The following is a 19,759-nucleotide window of genomic DNA, read 5'->3' as shown; positions in this document are numbered from 1 at the left end:
CCTTTATAACAGTTAATCAGAAAAGTACGGACACAAACTCCTGAGCCAAACGTGATTTTACGAGGCAGAAAAGTAGGGTCTCTGCAGGGTTCTTCTACATTCTTGTGGCCTTTGGAATTATTACAGAAACTGACCTTGGTTCGAAATGGCACTTCACTGGGCGATGTGGCGAGCGCCCTTTCTCCCGACCGCGGCTCCACGGCCCAGGGGCAGCTCCTGCGGCTGGAGCTCGCCCGTTGTTTTAAAGCTCTGATTGGAGGAGAGGAGTGTGGCCTTCCCGTGTGCTTCGGTGACATGCGTGCTGCTGTCGAATGTAAACATGTTATTAAAGTCCCATCTAAACGGACAACCATTCCCCATATTCTAGGGTAGCAAAACCGGTGAAAACCTCACTGGACCCTTACTAAAAACAGTACACTCTCCCTCTATTATTTTCCCGTGTTGGTTATGATGTCTCTTACTCAGTTATTTGAAATGAAAGGTTGCCTCTGACGTTACTCGGTTACTCTGCAACCCCAGTTCCTTGCCCTGGGCCCCCCCATTAGACAGCTCACAGCATGGCAGCCATGAGCCTGGGTGAGAAAGCAAGGAAGGAGGTGAACGAGATGGAAGCCAGCGTCTCTGACCTAATCGTAGGAGTGGCATCTCCCCACTGTCGCCACGTGCGTCAGCAGCCAGTCGCCGACTGGTCCAACCCACACTCCAGGGGGGAAGACGACACACGAGTGTGAACTGGGGGGTGCAGTGAACCTGGGGGTGCAGGGGCCGTGGGAGCCGTCCGGGAAGCCGCCTGTCACGGTGGGCTCGAGGACAAGAGACTAGAGCGGAGGGACCCTGAGGGCCGGCGGAGCAACCCCGGTGGAGGTGGGGAGGTTGTCGCAGACGTGCATGATGGGAAGGAGGGCGGGGACCAGTGAGGTCGTGGTCGGGTGTTGGATCCTGAGACCTGGGTGACTTAGCCACGGGGGTTTTAGGGAGAAGAAGGAATTCCGGGTGCCGTGGGGTTGTTCTTGGCTCTTAAATCACCGTCCGACGGAGGGACATTTTCCCTCGAGGGGGACTTAGAGCCCTGCCCACAGTCAGCTTTTCATCCTCGTGCCGCCGCCCCTGCAGGCTGGCTGGAGTCCTCACACCGGTCCTCGACGCGCCCCCACTGTGCACCCCCACTGTGCGCCCCCACTGCCCCTTCCCTGGGCCCAGGCACACGGCAGCTGCCGCTCTGAACGCCTGTTTCTTTTTCCCTTCGTCCCTGCTGCAGCATTCCCTGCGTGCTGAGCACTGCGCCCCTAGAATACGGGGGCAGCGGGCTCCTGATTCCTCCCCCGGGGTGCTTTTCCCTCTTTAATCCAGATTCTGAAACATCCGATATCTGTGTATAATCTTCCGTTCATTTAACCAGCAGGTGTTTATTGTGGGCTCCTTAGGGCGCACCTCAGCGCCGACCTTCCTGGAAAGGTGCACTTTCCTTTGCTCTCTGTCCCCTACAGCTGAACTCGGGGGGTTTCCTTGGAAACGTTGAGACTCCAAGTTTAGAAGCGAGCCCGGCCCTAAGCCCTGTAGTGTCCGACCTCCCCAGGCAGTCCCCTGGGGCAGTAGCGGGGCGCCTGACCGCCCGGACTCAAGGGGGTGCCTCCGCCTCCCCCGAAGGTTCTGATCGCCTGTCAGTCAGAACCGAAAGCAAACCAGATTGGAAGGGGGATCCGGTGTGTCGCCAGGTTAGGAAACTACTACATTCGAGCCCCTTACCACCCACCACTGTCCGGGGGCAGTTAATCAGCTGAACAGCCCAAGGCAGTGGTCCCCGAGGATGGGCTGAGGACCAGCATCTGGGTGCGCACCACCGTCCTGGCCCTGTCGCTGCAGGCGCTGTGTCGCCAGGTCGGTGGTCACATCCAGGCTTCTGTGTGGTTTCAGTCAGGAAAGAAGACACATGTCACTGGGTTGGAAAAATGTTCAACAACTGGACTAACAGATGCCATATTAATCCTTTTGTGTTTTGCTTAACAGTACTCTTCAGCTAAATGTGTGAAATATTTGATAATTGTTAAGGACCGGTTCGCTGGTTGTGATACACTTTCCAGATTGCCTTGGAAGGTCCTGGCCATCTGGAGTCTATTTTATTTGTATTATTTATTATTTTTTTGAAGTCTGTTTTAAATAACAGCTGGATGACTGCTGTGTTTAGATTGGTAGACGCTGCAGAACTGCTCAGTGGTGTGAGTTTAGTGTTGTATATTGTACCTGGGTGCATTTATCCGACTCTTTCATTTTAGATAGTAATTTATCGATCACGTGTAAAACTCGGAACAACGACGAGGTTTTTTTCCTCTCATTATTCTGACGAATCTCGTTGTGTTGCAGTCTGGGGAGGTGTGTTGTCTCTTTGTGGCAGGGCGGATTGTCAGAGCGTGGCTTTAATAAACTCTCTCTTCCTTCTCTTCAGTGTTATTCCTCTTTTAAGAGAGTCTGTTGGGATACTAATGCAGAGGACCCCTCCTTCGCTGGAAACTGTTCTGCCTCAGTGCTATCAGAGGGTAAGTGTCAAAGCTTCCAGACTGTTGGGTCACGTGCGTTCTCCTCGGGCCGGGCGCTGTCTCGGGCGCTGAGGATGCGGGCAGGGAAGAAGGAAAGGGAGCCCCTGCCCCGCGGAGCCCTGGTTCTGCTGGGGGGGGCAGACAGCGAGCAACACACAGACCATAAATACACACTGTCCTGTGGGCCGCGGTGTGCCGGGGAGCGCAGCGGAGCAGAGGCGTGTGAACTGGAAGTGTCTCCAGTCCAGACAGGGCAGTGCAGGCGGGCTGACGGGCCGGCGCCGTCTGCGTGAGCACCCGAGTGGCCTGTGCAGAAATCTGGGGGGAAGGGCGCTCCGGGCAGTGGGGGCAGTAAGTATCCAAGTATCCAAGATGGGAGTGGGCCTGTCTGACTTTTCGGAGTGGCGGGGAGGAGGCTGGGCCGGCGAGGAACAGGGGGGAAAGGGGAGGAGCCAGTGGGACAGGTGGTGGCCGCGGGACATGGGTCCCTGGCCTAGGAAGATCGGCAGCCACTGGGGGAGCTGGAGCAGCAGCGGAGTGGCAGCTTGGGACCCAAGGCGGGTGCCCGGACCGACACACACACACACACGCATGCACTCACGCACGCGCCAAGCGGAGGCGGAGCCCGGCTGCAGAGCCGGAGATGGGGACCGGTCAGCAGGCTGTTCCCGCCTCCCAGGTCCATCCGGCCGGCGCCACGGGCTCGGAGCCGGGCCACGGCGGGGGCCTGGGCTCCGCTCGCTGTGCCGCGGTGTGCGTGTGCGTGTGCGTGTGGACGCACGCACACAGTATTCACAGTGTGCCCTCCGTGGTTTTTGAAATCGGTTTCAGTTTGTGTTTTGTTGAGTTACACATTCCCTTTTTTAAAAAAACCCCATCAGTTTTGTCTTGCCAGCGGTTCTCAGCCTCAGGCTGAGGAGACCTTAAGGAGCCCGTGGAAAAGCTCACAGACACCCCTCCCTTGTGGTGGCCGCACGGTCTGGGGACCGGCGCACACTGGCACCGAGCTCCCGGGGGCCTGAGGGTGCGGGGCGGGGGGGGGGGCCCTGGGTTCTGGCGGTCGGTCGTGCAGGGAGAACGGTGCCGTCCAAGGGCAGCCCTCACTGAGCGGCGTCCACTCGGCTCGTTCACCTTGGCCCAGACCTCGGCTCGGAGCTCGTGGGTTCTCTCGCTTTCTAAGTCCCAGGTCACTGGCTCTGCCCTTCGTGTCCTCCTCCTTTCTCCGAGCTCCCTCTGTCGTCCTCCCGGCTCCCGACCTCGCTCGCGTCCCTACTTGTGCCCTCTGACCACCCGCGTCTTTGAAAATGCGGACTCCCCAGCCCGCTCCGCCTGCCCCGCAGATCCGACGGGCGGGCGTCCGCTCCTGATCCCCGAGCACCTGCGGGTCGCTGGCCCGGGGCGAGGCGGGTGGCCAGCTGGGGGGCCGCGGGCCGCGCTGAGCGACCCCCGCCTTTTGCGTTCCAGGTGCAGCACCTGCAGGGCGTGTACAGTTTGCAGGAGCAGCATTTCTGGACCCTGTGCTCCGACGTGTACGTGGGGACCCTGAAGGTGGTGGTGGCGCCGGACGCCGACGCCAGGTGGATTTTAAGCCAGACACATAACATTTTTACTCAGGTATGACTTTTTTAATGACTTCTTTTAAGGGTCTTAGAATGCATTGACTCTGCTGTTTGGGAAACACTTACTCTTTAACCTATGAAGTGTATATATTCACCCACTGCACTGTCGGGTAAGCACAATGGACTTGTTTTTCCAGCCACGGAGGCAAACTCCGGAGTCCTTTGTGTCGGTTCACACCGACCCGTGTCCTTTACGGAAACTCAGGTTGTCCTTTGCCGTGCGCCCTCCTCTGGGGACACGGAGGTCCCCTCTGGAACTGGAGGGTCCGGACAGGCCCCAGGGGCGGCTCTGCAGGAGGCAGAGCTGGAGTCCCGCCCGTGTGACTCCGCAGCTTCCCGCACCCCGAGCTTCTGCAAACGCTGTGTGTGCTGCCGCAGTTCTCCCAGGGGGAGCAGGCCACACGGGACTGAGGGTGCAGGGGAGGGACAGCCGGGCCTCGGCCGCCTACCGGCCTGTGTGCTCACGGGACTTCTGCTCACGCCCGGCCGGGGAACCTCTGCTCCTGGCCCCCACCCTCTGGCCTGAGCGCCCGCGGGCCTCCCGGACAGCAGCGCGTCCCCCGCGTCCCCCGGGCTCCGGCTGTCAGACCGGGCCCCTCTGAGCTGGCGCCAGCTGTGGGTTCAGGGCCGAGCGTCGGCTGTCAGGCTGGGCCAGGGGGTTTCTCGGGGAGCCTCGGGAGCGCTGGCTTTGAAAACAGCCGCAGCTGGCCCTCCGTTCAGCTGCCGCTTTGGTTTTGGAAACTGTGTTTAGGTTTTGAAAATGTTAAGCTCTAAGAAGTATTTTAAGCCTTTTTGTCAGCCAAGGGCAGGCCAGCTTCAGTCCGTCCTCGGAAGGCCCCTGGGAGGCCCCGGGGGACGGAGGGGAGTGGTCGGTCCGCCCGAGACTGCCCTCCCCGGGTGGGGGAGCTGCTCCGCCCTGGCACGGGCAGGCTCGGCCTGTCCCGTTCCCTTGTTGTCTCCTGCTTCTGCCCCGTAATGCGGGCGCACGTGCTCTCGGCAGATCCAGGGCTTCCGGGGACGTTCTCATTTCATGAAGTAAAATGCTTTAGAATTTTAACCGTTGTTTTTTAAATGTATGCATTTATTTTCAGAGAGAGGGGAGGGGAAGGGAAGTAGAAAGAGGGAGAGAAACATCCCTGTGTGGTTGCCTCTTGCACGCCCCCTACCGGGGACCCTGCCTGCAACCCAGACATGTGCCCTGACTGGGAATTGAACCACTGGCGACCTTTCGGTTCACAGGCCTGCCCTCACCCCACTGAGCCACACCAGCCGGGGCGTAACCTTACTTGTAAATTTTAAATTACATTTTGTTTTTAGGTTTACCTATCAGAGGTAACCAAACTCAAATGACTCCCTTTTTGAGAAAAATAATCACACGGATGCGCGAGGCATGGAACTCCAGTGCCGGTGGCCTCAGTTCCAGAAGACCAGAAGGAGGATTTTCTCAATAATAAGTTTTACACTCTTTGGTTTTATGACGTTTTTAGATGTCTTCTAGCTGATTTAAAATCCTAACTTAAGTAACAGTTTTTGATTGAAAACTCACTGAAATCTGAGGATGACTTCACGCTGAGGAGCCCAGTGGCGCGAGAAGCCGGGGAAGCGCCACTGTCTGGTTTGCGGGTGAGGCCGTGTTTCGTGGCTGCCGGGGAGCCAGACCGCGCACCCGACTCGCCGTCTCACCCCGTTTTGATCGGGTGGTCGTCAGCGGCCGACGCAGTCGGTCTGCCGCGCACTCGGACGGAGCGGGCGGCGTCCTCCTCGGCTCCCGGCCCCTCTGGGATCAGTCATTAAGCGGCGGTCCAGTCTGTACCTCCGTCAGAGCCGACGCCGCACCTGACCTCAGCCGAGGCTGGGAGCGATATGGTAATCCGGCCTTTAAACTGCGGGGGTTTCTGTTGGCATCGAAAAGGTCCTTTCTTCCACGCTCCCCTTGTGTTAGCTTTTCAAAAACGAGTTATCATTTGGGAATTCATGAAACAGAAAGCTGTTTTGTTTATGTTCCGTATTTAAAGGGGAGGAGACAGTGGGACACTGGATTAGGAAGGCAATTTGACTGTTTATGTTTCTTGTTTTAAACTGATAGTCAACCTGTCAAATTTTTCAATTAACTTTCGTTCCGTTAGAAATAAGGTTTGAGGAAAAATCTAGAATATGCGTGGGGCTCACTGGCCTCCTGAGTTCCACAAAACACAGGAGCCTATTTACTGCACACCGTCTAGTCCCGGACAGAAACCTCCGCCCTCATTCCTCCCCACTTCCTTCTGCCCGTTTCTGCTCTGCCTGTCAAGCCCTGAGCCCCCGGCTTCCTGCCTTGGCATTTGGTGCCCTGTTCTCCGGCCTCAAAATAGCTGTCCGCGCTGGTGCCCAGGAAGGAACCCGAAGCCTCCGCACAAGACCCCGTGGGGGCTCCTGAGCTCTGGGAATCCACCTCCGCCGCCGCTCCCCTGCCTGCCGATCCCTCCCTGCACCCCCAGTGTGTGCTGGGCCCCAGCAGGCCCTGGGAGAAGCCCCCGGCCCCTTTCGAGCAAGGGGGCAGCTGTTTCTCTACCTGTTTGCATAGGTGCTCACTTTGCTCGCAAGTCTTCATCATACTTCATCTTTCTCTGGCATGCATACCTGAGGCTGGCTGGCACCCAGCCCCCTGAGCAGGTTAGGGCACACGGCCGCAGGGCGTGAGGCCAGCAGATCCCTGGGTCCGCTGTCCAAAATGCGTCCACAGCGGGTACGTGCTCCCGCGCTGGCCGATCGTGGGTGGAAAGCTGACGGCCCGGGCAGTCCTCACAGGACTGCGGTCCCCCGTGCACAGAAAGAGGAACCCAGACCCACTTGATTATTGTTCATGACTTGTAATTTCACCCCATTCGCTAGTCACTCATTAGGAGGTGGTTCGGCTTTCACGTGGGGGAGCGAGACCGGTTTTGAAGACTCCGCTTTAAAGCCAGCCCTGGGGCAGGGCGTGCGCGGAGCCCAGCAGGCTTTTGACCAGCCGGGGGTGCGTCCGTCCCTGGGGGTGCTCAGACCGATCAGACAGCACGGTCTGCATTCTCTGGAAGTCCCCCCTTTCTCTCCGCTGTGAAGGAAACGGAGAAGGGGAAGCAGGAGGCCGGGAAACTTGAGGCTGTCCCATCGGGGTGGGGCGGGGGGGCAGATGAAGCAGAGTGGCCCCTGGGGGTGGGGGCTGGGGAGTAATTAACTCCTCATTATGCAGATACCAGGTTTGCGCAGCCTCTTTGTTTTCCCGTTTCTCTCCAGTGCCTTCTGCTTCCTCGTTTCTTACCACTATCATGGCCTTCTCTGGGGTCGGCCCACCGGACGCCCCCAGTTCACTTCCATTGGAAAGGCAGTGAGGCCGTTTAGTTGAGCCACAGTGGTGGTGTCTTCAGGTTAGACATGGAGGAATTTTACAGAAGGGTTTTCCTAAGTGTCGTTATTGGGGGGGCCTTTTGGGTAGACTAAGTCAAATGTAATTAATCAATCGTTACCATTCGGCCCGTTAGCCTGTTACAGCAGACGAGAAAACCCTTTCTCCTATCACACGGGATCCTCACGGGAGCACCCGGCACGTGGAAAGGGTTGATTAAACGTTCGTCAAGCACTGGATGAATACATAGCAATTCTGTGAGATAAGTAGGGTGCGTATTTTATCAACACTTTTAAAATGACAAAGATTAAACTGTTCAGTTTTAGCTCAAAATCATACACATACTAAGTCCTATTTTTTTTTTTCTGCCACAAACCTCTTCAAGGAGAGGGTGCTATGGAGTGTATTTTCAGGGAGTCTAACTCGATCACAGCGAGGATTTCTTTTTTAATGAGGCAGAAAGCTGGGCCGCTTCTGTGCAGGGCGGCCCTGGGCCTGCTTGACTCTTCGTTGGTTCGGGGGGCTCCTGAGTCCCCGAAACGTCCTGGTGTTGGCAGGCTGTCCTCCCCGAGTGCCGGGGAGCGGGCCTGGAGGACCCCAGAAATCACTGTGAGAAGGCGGTGCCGGTGTTGTACCCCCACTGTGGTCTTCCCTTTCTCTCCACCGTTCTGATTCACCTCCTGTTCTGTGGCCCCAGCACGAACTGGCTTATTGTAGCCGATGGCGCGCTTTACTTAAGTCACTTTCACTTGAAGGACGGAAACTGGTGGGTTTTCAGTTCCTCCAGCAAATGTCTCCTGATCACCCACCGTGTGCCGGTTGCTCCTGGAGGCTCTGGGGGGAGCCGGCACAGACACGGGTGCTGTATCTTGGGCAGACTGCCCCCCTGGTGGGGGAGGGGCAGCGAGCACGGAAGCCAGCAGGGAGGCTCCGACGGGCCAGCGGGTGGTGAGCGTCCGGCCCAGGGGAGCCGGTGGGGGGGCCACCACCGTCTCTGTGTCGCGCTTTGTGGTTCCCCCCCCCGCCCCCGCCCGGGGAGCACCGTCTGGCGCGCTGGACCTGCCGGTGGGCGGATCACTTCCCTTCCTTCCAGCTCCCCACAGCGTGCAAGCTCCACGAGCACAAGGGTGTCTTTTCCCTGTTGGGTTCACCGTCGCTTTCCCAGGGCCCGGACAGGGCCTGGAAGCCAGGAGGTGCCCGGGGGTGACTGCTGGGCAGACGGGGTGACTGCTGGGCAGACGGGGTGCCTGCGACCTGCACAGGGGTCAGCGCGGGCCTCGCTGTGTCTGAGGAGCGATGCGGCTGGGGGCAGTGTCGCGTGGCCCTCCTGAGGGTCGCCGCTCCACGCCGAAGGGCAGTGCGGCCGCCGCAGAGCGAGCCCGGGAGAGGGGTCAGAGCTGGGGTCAGAGGGCAGCCGGGGGCCGTGGTCATCACGACAGGGCTCGGCAGGCCGCGGAGGGACGGGGGAGGGTGAGCTGCTGCGGGGCTGGGCGGTGGGGCGGCACTGCCGTGGCCGCGGTGCTGGGGGTCGACCAGAGCGGCGCGGGGAGAGCGGCGTGGGGGACGGACAGAGGCCGCTGCAGATCGGCCGGGGTGAGAGTGACCCAGTGGTGGCAGCAGCATGGGCAGTGCGGTGCTCGGAGTCAAGGGCGGAGCTGAGCTGTCGGGGGTGAAGGGCGATCGGTTTCCGGGGGAGGGCACAGTGTCGCAGTTGGCCGTGTGGTGACACGTGTCCGGGAGGGGACCGGCGGGCTCCAGCCTGGGGTGCAGATGGGGGAGGGTGCGCCTGCGGGGGGCTCCGACAGTCTGGGCGCTGGATGGGACCCCAGGGCAGTGGTTCCAGCCTTTCGGGCACCAGGGGCCGGTTTCGTGGAAGACCATCTTCCCTGGACCAGGGATGGAGTGCGGCGGGAGTGGGTGGGGGATGGTTCCAGGTGATTCAAGCACGTCACGTTCAAGCCCCCCTCCCTCCTGCCGTGCGGCGTGGCTCCTAACAGGCCACGGGCGTGTGCGTCCGAGACCCAGGGCTGGGGACCCTGCCCTGGGGGACGGAGCCGTGGGTGTTTCCGTGTTCAGGGATCGCGGACAGGAGGGCAGGCCAGCAGAGGGCTGGAGGAAGGTGGACAGGTGGGCTGACACGACACGGGGCGACCGGCGTGGGAGCAGGCGGAAGCGCTCACCTCTGTCGTGGCTGAGAAGTGGGCACAGAGACGAGGACTGAGGACTGAGAACTGAGAACCGGGCGGAGCGACTCCGAGGTGCCCTTGACACACCTCGAGGGGGCGGGCAGCACAGCCCCCGGGAGCCGGGCTCGGGAGAGACGACAGAGAGGGAAGGACGGACGGCAGGCAGAGAGGAACCCATGAGCCCCAGAGATGCGCAGTGACCGTGGAGGGAGGGTCAGGTGGCAGGGCCGCCCTGTGGTTCCGCAGCAGCCGGCAGCGGTGGAGCCTGCAGAGTCCTCGGCCGGGGTGGCAGGCGGGCGGCGACCTCAGCCTCCCTCCCGTCACTGGCCCGGGCGGGGGTCAGCGCCCGGCTGGCTCTCCTGCGAGTGAACGGGGCCCTTTGAGTGGTTTACGGTGACCTTGCTCCCCGAATAAACCGGTGGGCTCTCGACGGTGAAAGACAGAGAACCCCTTCTCAGAAGCAGAGGGAACCCCTTTCCCAAAAATCATGGTTTCGGACTACTTTTCCAAGCTGCATAGTTTGCTTTGGGGCTGGATTGACATGCTGATCTTTTTGCTTTTCACCTTTTCAGGCCGGAGTGAGACAGCTGTACGTACAGATTGACTTTGCAGCCGTGTAAGGAGTGAGGAGAGACTGCTGCCGCCCCGGGGTCCGAGGTCTCCGGTACTGTACCCAGCCTCGCCACAGCGGGAGCGCCCCGCACGGCTCCCAGCCCGGCAGACGGGGCGCCCTGCGGGGCTCGCAGCTGGGGGTGAGGACTGAGACCTGCTCTCCCGGACGGACGCCGGGCCTGGTCCGTGGTGCCTGCCCCTCCCGACCCTTGGATTTCTGGGCTTTCTGGGTTCGCCCCAGGCGGTGTTTTCGTTCGTCGGTTTGTTTCTCTTTTCCCCTGTCCCTCCCGGCGTCCTCAGGCCACCCCGCCTCCCGGCCAGCCCGAGCGCGGCTGCGTCTGTGTCGTCCGGAAGGTCTTCACCGAAGCGGCCGCAGACCGCTTCCTCCATTCCCACAAAACCAGTGTTATTAAAACAAGGAAGAAAAGAAATGGGAACCTTTTTTACATGTAACATCACGGCCGCTGACGTTCTTCAGTGTGACCCTACGTTTGTGAAGTTGTTTGTACCTTGCAAACTTACGAACCAAACCATATTGGGTTTTCCAAGTGCCTTGTCTCAGAAAGTGTGCTTGCCAGCAGGGCAGTCTGCCGTCGCGTGCGTTTTAAAAATAGTCGTTCTGTGATCTGCCCCAGGCGAGGCTCCTGGTGGTGATGTGTACAGACTGCCGTTCTGTGTGCTGCCCGCAGGGGTTAGCTGTGTGGACATTTTCCTTTTACTGCTCCATCTTGTCCAAAAAAATAAAAGGTAACGTTTTGCTTTTTAAATCCAATTCAGCGACCACAGTAAACCGATTTGTGGATTGTGTTTTCAGAACTTTGCAAATGCATCTGTGATGAAGGTAGCTAGTTGTTCTGACTTTGTCCAGTCGCTAAATTCCAAATTTCTGTACGAGCTGCTGTGTCTGTGACAAACTGTCCTCCCCCTGTCTGTCCTCGCTGACCGTCGTGGGTCTCGTTAGTGGAAGGAGAAGGCCACATGCCGTGAAGACAGAAATGGCCGTGATGGTGTCCTTTTGCCGTGTCGCTGTTCGGATGCCGGGTCACGGGCCGAGTTTGCCTGTGCAGCCACTGCACCAGGGCTGGAAGCAGCGCCCCCCCCCCACCCCCCAACACTGCGTCCAGGCCGGCGAGGGTCCAGGGAGCGGGGGGCTCTTCCCCACACAGGGTCTCGGGCTGCCTGATCCGCTGGTTTCCAGGGGCCCGTGTGTTGGAAAGTGGAATTGCGATGGCAGGTGCTCGAGCAGTCTGTGCAAACACGCCGTCGCACCGAACTTCCTCCTGTCACCGTGCACGCTCCCCTCTGTGCTCTGGAAAAGTGAGACCGTCGGGACACGAAGACCCTGCAGAAAGGATGGACATGGCTGTGGAGGGTGCAGATCGACGATGAGCACTTTTCACTGCCGTGGCAGAAATCGCTGTCGATTCTGTCTAAGGTCTAGAGTATCGTTTCCCCGTTTCTGACCCACAGTTTATGAATGGCACAGTGCCAGGAGAACTGAGCTGCTCTCTTCCTGCTTCTCTAAACCCTTGTGGATGGCCGTGAACGCACCCCGATCTCCTTTCTGCAGACTAGCATTTTCAAAACCTGTTCTCCTAACTGCCAGGCAGTTCTAAAGCCCCGCGTTCCTGCAGTGAAACGTGCTGATTAGCGGGGCCAGCTGTCGGGGGGACCGGGTGCAAGGAGAGGCCCTGACGTCGATGCTGCTGCTTCGTCGTGGGCGTCAGAGGCGGGTCCCTCCGAGGTCCCGCCCGCTGCCCAGCCCGCTGGAGCCCCGGGCTGCGCGCGGGTTCCGGCTTTCGTGGGAAACGCCGTTCGGGCGGAGGCATGGATTCAGGACGTGTGTCTGAAAACTAACGGTGTGTGACTGGGGTGACACTTCCCACGTGGGGAGACTGCCAGCACGGGCTGGTGAGATTCGTGGGTGATGCTGGGGGCGACGCTGCCCCCCGCTGGGCCCTGCCTTGCAGGTGAAACCCAGTCAGTCGGTACGCAAGGGCAGGAGAGTGGTTCTTCTTTCCTGGGCCAGACGAGAGCGTGGGGAATCCCGGAGGGACAGGGAGTCTGACCTCGCCCCTGCCCCACAGGTGGCCAGCTCCCGTCGTTCGGCCGGCTGGCGTTAACACGTACGCTTTAATTAAATGTTTTTAAGCTTGCGTGTGCAGCAGTAAAAAATTAGGGCGAAAAAGCAATTTTTTCCCCACACTTTGAGGAGTTGCTTTGTTTTATTGGTGTTCCTGGCCCAGATGTGTTGCTAAAGTAGATCATTTCACTGAGAAATAACTACTTAGTTATTGTGATAAAATGAATGCAGACTGTCCCGATGGCTGGGCTGACCTTGGGGCGGCGGGGCGGGGAAATCTCAGTATCTGTGTGTAACTCAGCTAGTATTTCAAAAACCAAAACACACTCGGACAGCCAACGTCTGTCACTCGGGGAGGGTTCACTTTGCCAGGTGGCATCCCTGAGCGGAGAGAGCTGCGCTGGTTCTGTGCCCCCGGGTCTAGGCTGTGCCGGTCAGGAGGGGGCTCACCCTCAGCGCGGCCCCTCATCTTGGGGACTCCCTGGGCCCCTGTGTGAGGGGTGTGGCCTTGGTCGTCGGCAGCTTCATGTCCACACGGTCGCCCCCACGCCCCCTGCCGCCAGGCCAGGCCGACGGGAGTGTGGTCACCTGTCCTTGGTGCTGTGATTCCCCTGCATCCAGACGCCTCGGCTTCGAGGCCAGCAACCAAAATACCGTGACTGCCGTGCCCTTTGCAGAGCAGCCAGACCCCTGACCCCTGGCGCAGCTGGCCGGAGTCCTCTGATGTGTTCGCCTGTACCGTCCATGTCTCGGGTTATTGACGAGTGTCCCCACGGAGAGTGCTGGGGTTCGAGGACACAAGTATTCATCTCATGGCGTGACACAGAACGTGACATCTGAGGCGACTGTCCCTCCAGGCAGCCTGCCCCAGCTCTCGTCTCTCAGATGAGAGTGTCGGGCCTGGAAAAGCTGGCCTGTCCTCAAGGTCACAGAGGCCCGTCGTGGCCCAGGCCGGCCCAGACTAGACGCCCGGTCTCCCTGTTTCCCGGTGCCACCACCCTTCTGTAACGGTGGTGAGCAGGGACTTGTCCACAGTGGACGTCTGACCTCCATTTTTGGTACATGGACGCACTTTATCCACGGAGTTTTACTGTCTTGTTTTTCATACGTAATGATGAGGTTTAGCGTATTGTTTCTGTACTATTCTTTATGGGAGACATACTTACATTTTTTACTCTTCTACTTTTTTACTCTCGTGAAGCCGGTTCCCGATTTTTACACAGCTGATGGCGTCTGTGCCTCGGACCCTCCCGCCCCTGAGTGGGTTTTCCTGGTCGTCTGCCCGAGGCTCAGGGCAGCGTGGGGGTCGCTTGGTCTTTCCCCTCCTGCGCGTGCTCTGGTCGCTCGGGCGCTCCTCCATAGCAGCAGCCAGGCCCGTCGGCGGGTCCCGTCGCTCCAGTCTCGGCCCTCCATTCCCCGTGCCTGGGGCGCCTCTGCACACCTCTGCACGTCCGGCGCTGTTCTCACAGCCGCACAGGGCCAGGCGGGCAGTCTGGCCGGAACGAGACAGATTCTCTAATTCGCTAGGGTGACGTTTGAACTCTTAATCAGAATCCCAAATGCTAAATCAGCTGTTGGCTTTCATCTCTCCACGTCAGTGTTAATGACCTTGAGGGACTTTTTTTGGTCACCGTCTTCAAAACAAATTAGTTTCCCATTCGCATGATCTTTGGAAAAAAGGAAATTATTTTATCCTTCCCAGAACACTGATTGAAAGTTTGATTACTGGCAGGTCGTTTGGAGAGGCGTCCCCCAGCAGCCTTAGTGGCTCAGATCCTGGCCCCGGAATCGGGACGGGCTTTGGCTTCCACTTCACCGTTTTCCAACCCAAATTGTCCAGAGGGAAGGGTTGGGGTTTAACCTTTATGAAGTGCTCCTGCGTCGGGCTCTTTGCGTGGCCTTTTCCACATTCTCACTGGAAATCCCCACATTTCTACAAAGAGTTTTGAGTGGTTTTGTGATTGACAGGGTTTTCAGATATGGTTTCTCCTCTGATTCTCCTGACACTGGGAGGAAGGGATGCCCGCCCCCACCATGCAGGCGAGGCCGCCGTAGCCGGAGAGGGCGGGCGGGTGCCTTGCCCCGGGGAGCACCTGCCAGGGCTCTGCTCCCCGTCCCTTGTGTCTCTGCTCGAACGAGTTCAAGACCTGGCCCCAGAAGCCGCCGCCAAGCTGATGCTCCCTTACACAGTCGGGGCCGTGACCCTGGCAGAGCGAGCGTTACAGCCACTCCTTCCACCGTCTCTTTGGCCTCCTTCCTGGCTTTGCCGTGGACCCGGAACCGCAGGCCGAAAAGAGCACTCAGAACTCCTCCCAGCACCCCTAGGGATTTAAAAGGGTAAAGGGAAAATGTCCTTGGCACTCACAGAGGGGCCGGCCAGAGGACAGAGTCAGGGCCGGTGTGCGTGGGAGAGACGGGCCTCCTGGCCCGGGGGCGTTCGCCCAGGGGGGCTGCCCTTCCGAGGGGCCGGCCGCTGGCCACTCTGTGCGGCCTGAGCGGGCGGCCGGGCCCGACGTGCGTTCCGCTCTGCGGACACCTTGTCGGAGGAGGAGGGACTCGACTCCATCGTCCGCAGTCACCTGTGCTCACACGTAGTGCTGCTCCACTCCGAACTCCTCCCCCGGCTTTCGGAATGTGTCGTTTGTGACTCTGACCGTGCCGTGGGAAGTAGAAAGAATGTCTGATCCGTCCTGCTGTCCCCGAGCTGAGCGTGGGTTCACACTCACAGCGTGCAGTAGCCGTCCGGTGAGCGAGCACAGGGTGGAGCCAGGGTCGAGGGCAGGGAGACCCGGCTGTGTGCCATGTATTGCAAAACCCCGTGCAGCTTTCCTTTGGCATTTTTGCACAAGTAAGTGACTTCCTTTTCCTTTGGGCCATTTCTTCCCAAGCTGCCCCGTGAGCTGGTCCTTCATGTTTGTGCAGAGGCCGTGCAGGTGCGTAGCTGCGGGCCGGGGAGGAGGCAGACGGCCCGCGACCGGGGCCGCTTGAACTGCGTCTTTGGCATCCAAGCGAGAAGCCGCACTGTGTCCTTCGTTGCTAAGGACGGCTGCCACCCCCATGTCACTCCATGCCCCGTGCAGAACACGTCTTCTGCTTCACGCGCCGTCCCAGAAGGGTTGTCCAGAACTCTTCCCGAGAGAGACCCTCAAGACGCTTCTAGAACAGCCACACTGCACGTAGGAAGCATTTGAATATCCCTAGGATAGTTCTGACTCTTTTTAACTCTTCCTCTCCAGAATCCAAACCTTAGGAGAGCTGCTCTATACTGCTCCGTTTACTTTGCACTCCTTCCCGTTGCTGCTGCCCGGGGCTCGGGGAAGGGTCTGTGTTGAACCAGATGTGTCTCTGACAAGAGTTTGCCAAGTTATCCCATTGCTTCCTCTCAAAGCGGCGAATTCAGTGGCTTTCCTGCCCAGGTGGGATTTTGCCCCAACATTTGTGAGTTTGGCCCATACACAGAATGGGCCTTTTATGTCAGAAATACTGTGAATGGAAAATTGCCAAATCCCTTCCCGGTCTCTTCCCCGCGCCCCTTCCGCTCCTGACCTCCTGCCTTGAGTGGTTCCTGAGCGCGTGGCCCCGTGCGAGCGCGGGTTGGACTCCTTCCGTGAAGGCCGGGGGCCTCCCATGTTCCCCGGCAGACGCTGGGGGATGGGGGACGAGGCCGGGCTTGCCCGTCCGACCCAAGGGCTGTTGTGATTTGGTTTGCACACACACAGGTGAGCCACTCGGGCTCGCCCAAGTACGACACAGCAGCTCTGTGATGTCGACTCCACTTTTTGTTACCCGAAGACATTTTTGTACGTTTTGTGTAACCTCAGATGTATTTTGAAAAAAAAAATAAACAGCTGTATCAAGATTCTCCCAATAAAATTCCTGTTTAAAAGTCCTCCCCTGGGTCGTGTCTGTCAGTCTGGTTAGCTGAAAAGAACAGTGAACCTGTCAGCCCTGGGGGTGGGTCCTGGGGCGGGGGGTGGCGCGAGGGAAAGGCTCCAGACGGCACAGCTCGGGGCGCGGGGGACGGTCTGGACGCCGTGCCGGGCCCGGGACCATGCCTCAGCGCCCGTTTCCAGGCGTCTCCACGCACTCGGGTGGGTCCGCCCCCTCCTCCTCTTGGGGTGACCTCCGCTCACAGGGAGGGCGGACCAGAGCATCCGGTTCGAGCCTCCGCTGTCCCGCCGACGTCTCCCTGTGCAGCCGGAAGCAATTCTTTGTCAAAGTAAGTTTTCCACCACCCAGAGCCCCCTCCCCTCGCCTTCTCAGACCCCCTCCTCTGAGCGCACTCTCCTCCGGCGCCCGTCTCTGCCCCACTGCGGGGGCCTGTCCTCTGTGCGTCCAGGTAGCACGTGTGGCCCCCACAGGCTCCTGTGCTTCCTGCCAGCCCTTCCCTGGCCCCTCCAGACGGCCCGCTGCTCCCCAGCCTGCAGTCGGCCAGAGGCCATCGCGGTTTCTCGTCGCGGCCATGGCAGAAGGGCCAGCATCTCCCGTGCAACAGAGAGAAACCCAAGATTGAGCTTTTCCCTTGAGATCTTAGGAAATTTAATGTTGCCACTTCTATGTCCTGAGGCCCTTGTCACAAACCCCTTCTTCCTCTGCCATCTTTCCGAGTCCCCTTCTCTGTCCCCACTGTCCAGTTGCCTCATGGATGACTGCGTGCAGACTCACTCTGCAGGACCCGCCAGCTGCCCAGCCGTCCCAGGCACCCCCACCCACCCCCTCCCACCCCCTCCCGCCCACAAACCGTCCTGGCCTTTGGCAGGAAGAAGCCCAAGGAATTTCTGCTGAGTGAGGCTGTCGCCCAGGCCTTGTGAAACCAGCCCCCGCCCAGGCTTCCGGACCACCTTCTGGGCCCATCTGCACCCTGGACTCTGACCTGCTGGGTCTCCAGCACCTGCCAGAGCCCCTGCCTTTCCTGTGTTCTGGGGAAGCGGCCCCTGACCCGCCTGAGGGCTGCCGGGACCTGCCAGCACCCCCTAGCGCAGCCGCCTCTGCTCACACGCAGGGGCGGGCATGTCACGCATGGTGACGGTTCACTCCCTGGGCTGGAGAGGCTGCTTCCTCCCCCGCAGAGCCACCCCCCACCCCGGCCATGAGTTTTCTCAAACGTGGGCCTCGGCCCTCCAGTGCCGGGAATCGTGAGGGTGCCCCAAACGCTCCCCGAGTCCAGGTCCCTCGGAATACTCTAGAAACTCCCTCTGCTTTCTTCCCTGTTCAATCTTGTCACCCACGATAGGGGGGTAAGCCAGCTCCTCATCGCCCTAGACCAGAGAAGCGGCAAAGGTGGGGGAGCAGGCGGGGCCACGGCAGATGCAGGTGCAACGGCAGCGACTTGGAATCTGTCGCTCTTACAGAAGAGAAGAGAAAGGAGGCACTGGAATGGGACTGTGACTCATCCAGTTGTGCTCCCAGGCTCCGAAAACATCTACCGTGGAGTCTGGGCTCACAGGTAAGTGGGCCAGCTGCCTTTATCTGATGAGTTCCGAGGACCAAGGGGGGCCGCGACGGCAGCTGGAAGGTAACCCTTGAAGACAGGAGGCGGCCCCAGGAGAAGGGCACTCGGTAGCACGGCCCCCACTGAAGCCAAGGACTAAACACAGAATCAGGCAGAAACAAAAGCGCTCCCCAAAGCTTTTCCTGCATGGGGGCACGTACCAGTATTTTAAAAGGGCACATAAGCGGGCAAATAATTCAGATTCACACCTCAGCAAAGGCAGTCTCACAGCAGTTAGAATCCTTGCCCACCTCGTCGAAAATTACACACAGAAAAGGTCTTTGGGATTAGCCATCACCATGTCCCACCCTGGGCCCGTGGGTCAGACTGCCACTCTATTTGACAAGACAAAGTTACTGCATTTTCAGTTCTGTTTGTTGGAGCCACAGCCTCCCGCCACTTCCAGAGACAGCCCAGGCGATCCTGCCCCGGTGGGCAGCCACTGGGGAAACCCCAGGCCGCCCTGTGACGGGCATTCCTCTCCGAGGGGCGGAGCCCTGATTTCAGGCAAACCCCTGTGGCTTTTTCCCCCCTTGGCCCCTCCCTGCCCCAGGGTCAGGGTGGGTGCGGCACAGCCACAGAGTTCAGGGACTGGACTCCAGTTTCCGGCCAGAGGACCAGAGAGAGGGGCCTGGGGAACCAGGAAGCAGTGAGAGCGTGGAGAGAAGGCAGCGCAGGAAAGCGACCTCGTCCAGCTGTTTATGACCCACGGAGCCACACTGTCACGCGCATGTGGGCCCGGTCCTCCTCTGCACTCACACACGCCCCCACGCCCCCACGGGCAGTGTGACCGGCCAACTCATCCCCCATGTGCGCCTCTGGGACCCAGAGGGAACCCACGCAGACACGGGGAGGACGCACCAACACCGAGAGGGGCCCCCGCTGGGAACTGACGATTTTTCTCATCGGTGCTGCAACCAGGTGCTACTTCCAGGAACTGCTGCCTGTGGGCGTGGAGCTGCTGGACATCGATCGCCCCACACACAGCACGGAGGCCCCCGTGTCCTCCTGCCCTCCGACCTTCCTCAGCTTCAGTCATTTCGAGTCGCCTGTCACCTGCACTCTGCTAATAAGTCCCGCCGTTTGGGTTTGGGTCGGCGGGTGGGTTTCCATTTCTCTGCTGGGGGCACCCAGCTTCGCTCATTCACTCCAAATGCCCCTCCTTTCCCTCCTCAAATGTAAGTCTAAGGGCTGCTTTGATGTCCTGTGTGTGGACTGGACACAGCATCTGGGCTGTGTCGGGGTCTCCTTCTGTGAGTACCTCCTATTGTGTAACAGTCCAGTCATTGTTCTACGGCACAGAGGCCCACTGGGTTGTCCCGCCCTGGCAGGGGGAGCTTTGTTCTGGCAGGCAGTGAACTTACTGGCTGAGCGCCTCGGTTTTACATTATGTTAAAGGTCTGGCCCACATCTTTAGTTTCAGCGCGGATCTTTAGTCCTGGGAAGAGCCCTCATTACTCATACCTGGCTCCCCTGAGGATTGGGTGGGAAGCCCAAAATGCTTACCAAGCCTTGTCACTGGTCAGAATTCAAACTCAAAACTTTGTGTCTTTGCACAGCCAGCAACACTCCACTCAGCTTTCCCACCCCTGGCCATGACTTTCCCTGGATTCCATCACCCCCGCCCACAGCCCAGGAATTAGCCCAAGATTTCAGAGGTCAGGTGCAGGCTGGAAGGCTCCTCCCTCACCTGGAGAGTTCACTCCTTCAATGCACGGCCCCTCTATCAGCCCTAATTCCTCAAACACCACCAGCTGGCAAGCTGCACTTTCTCTTGAGCGCCAGCCACCCCTCCCCCATCAGACTGGGCACAGGCAAAGCCAGGTGAGAGAGCTCTCGGCCTGCTGTGGTCTCTCCCCAGTGCCGCCGC

The 19,759-nt window shown here is 59.3% G+C and overlaps 1 protein-coding gene across 2 annotated transcripts in view; it reads left to right on the top strand.

Annotated features, from left to right (window-relative positions):
- Positions 1-16,287, top strand: part of SLC30A7 (solute carrier family 30 member 7) — a 47,644-nt gene extending 31,357 nt beyond the window's left edge. For both annotated transcript variants that reach the window (XM_045816476.1, XM_045816475.1), the window contains 3 exons: positions 2,444-2,534; positions 3,999-4,148; positions 10,276-16,287. In XM_045816476.1, coding sequence (XP_045672432.1) covers positions 2,444-2,534; positions 3,999-4,148; positions 10,276-10,323 — 289 coding nt within the window. In that variant the 3' untranslated portion in view covers positions 10,324-16,287. The remainder of the gene's footprint in view (positions 1-2,443; positions 2,535-3,998; positions 4,149-10,275) is intronic.
- The last annotated feature ends 3,472 nt before the right edge of the window (positions 16,288-19,759 follow it).

The sequence above is a fragment of the Phyllostomus hastatus genome, unplaced genomic scaffold (genome assembly GCF_019186645.2).
Source record: "Phyllostomus hastatus isolate PE091 unplaced genomic scaffold, TTU_PhHast_1.1 phas_scaffold_216, whole genome shotgun sequence".
Lineage (NCBI taxonomy): Eukaryota > Metazoa > Chordata > Mammalia > Chiroptera > Phyllostomidae > Phyllostomus > Phyllostomus hastatus.
Note: the sequence above shows the minus strand (reverse complement) of the source record. Positions and strands in the feature narration are given on the sequence as shown.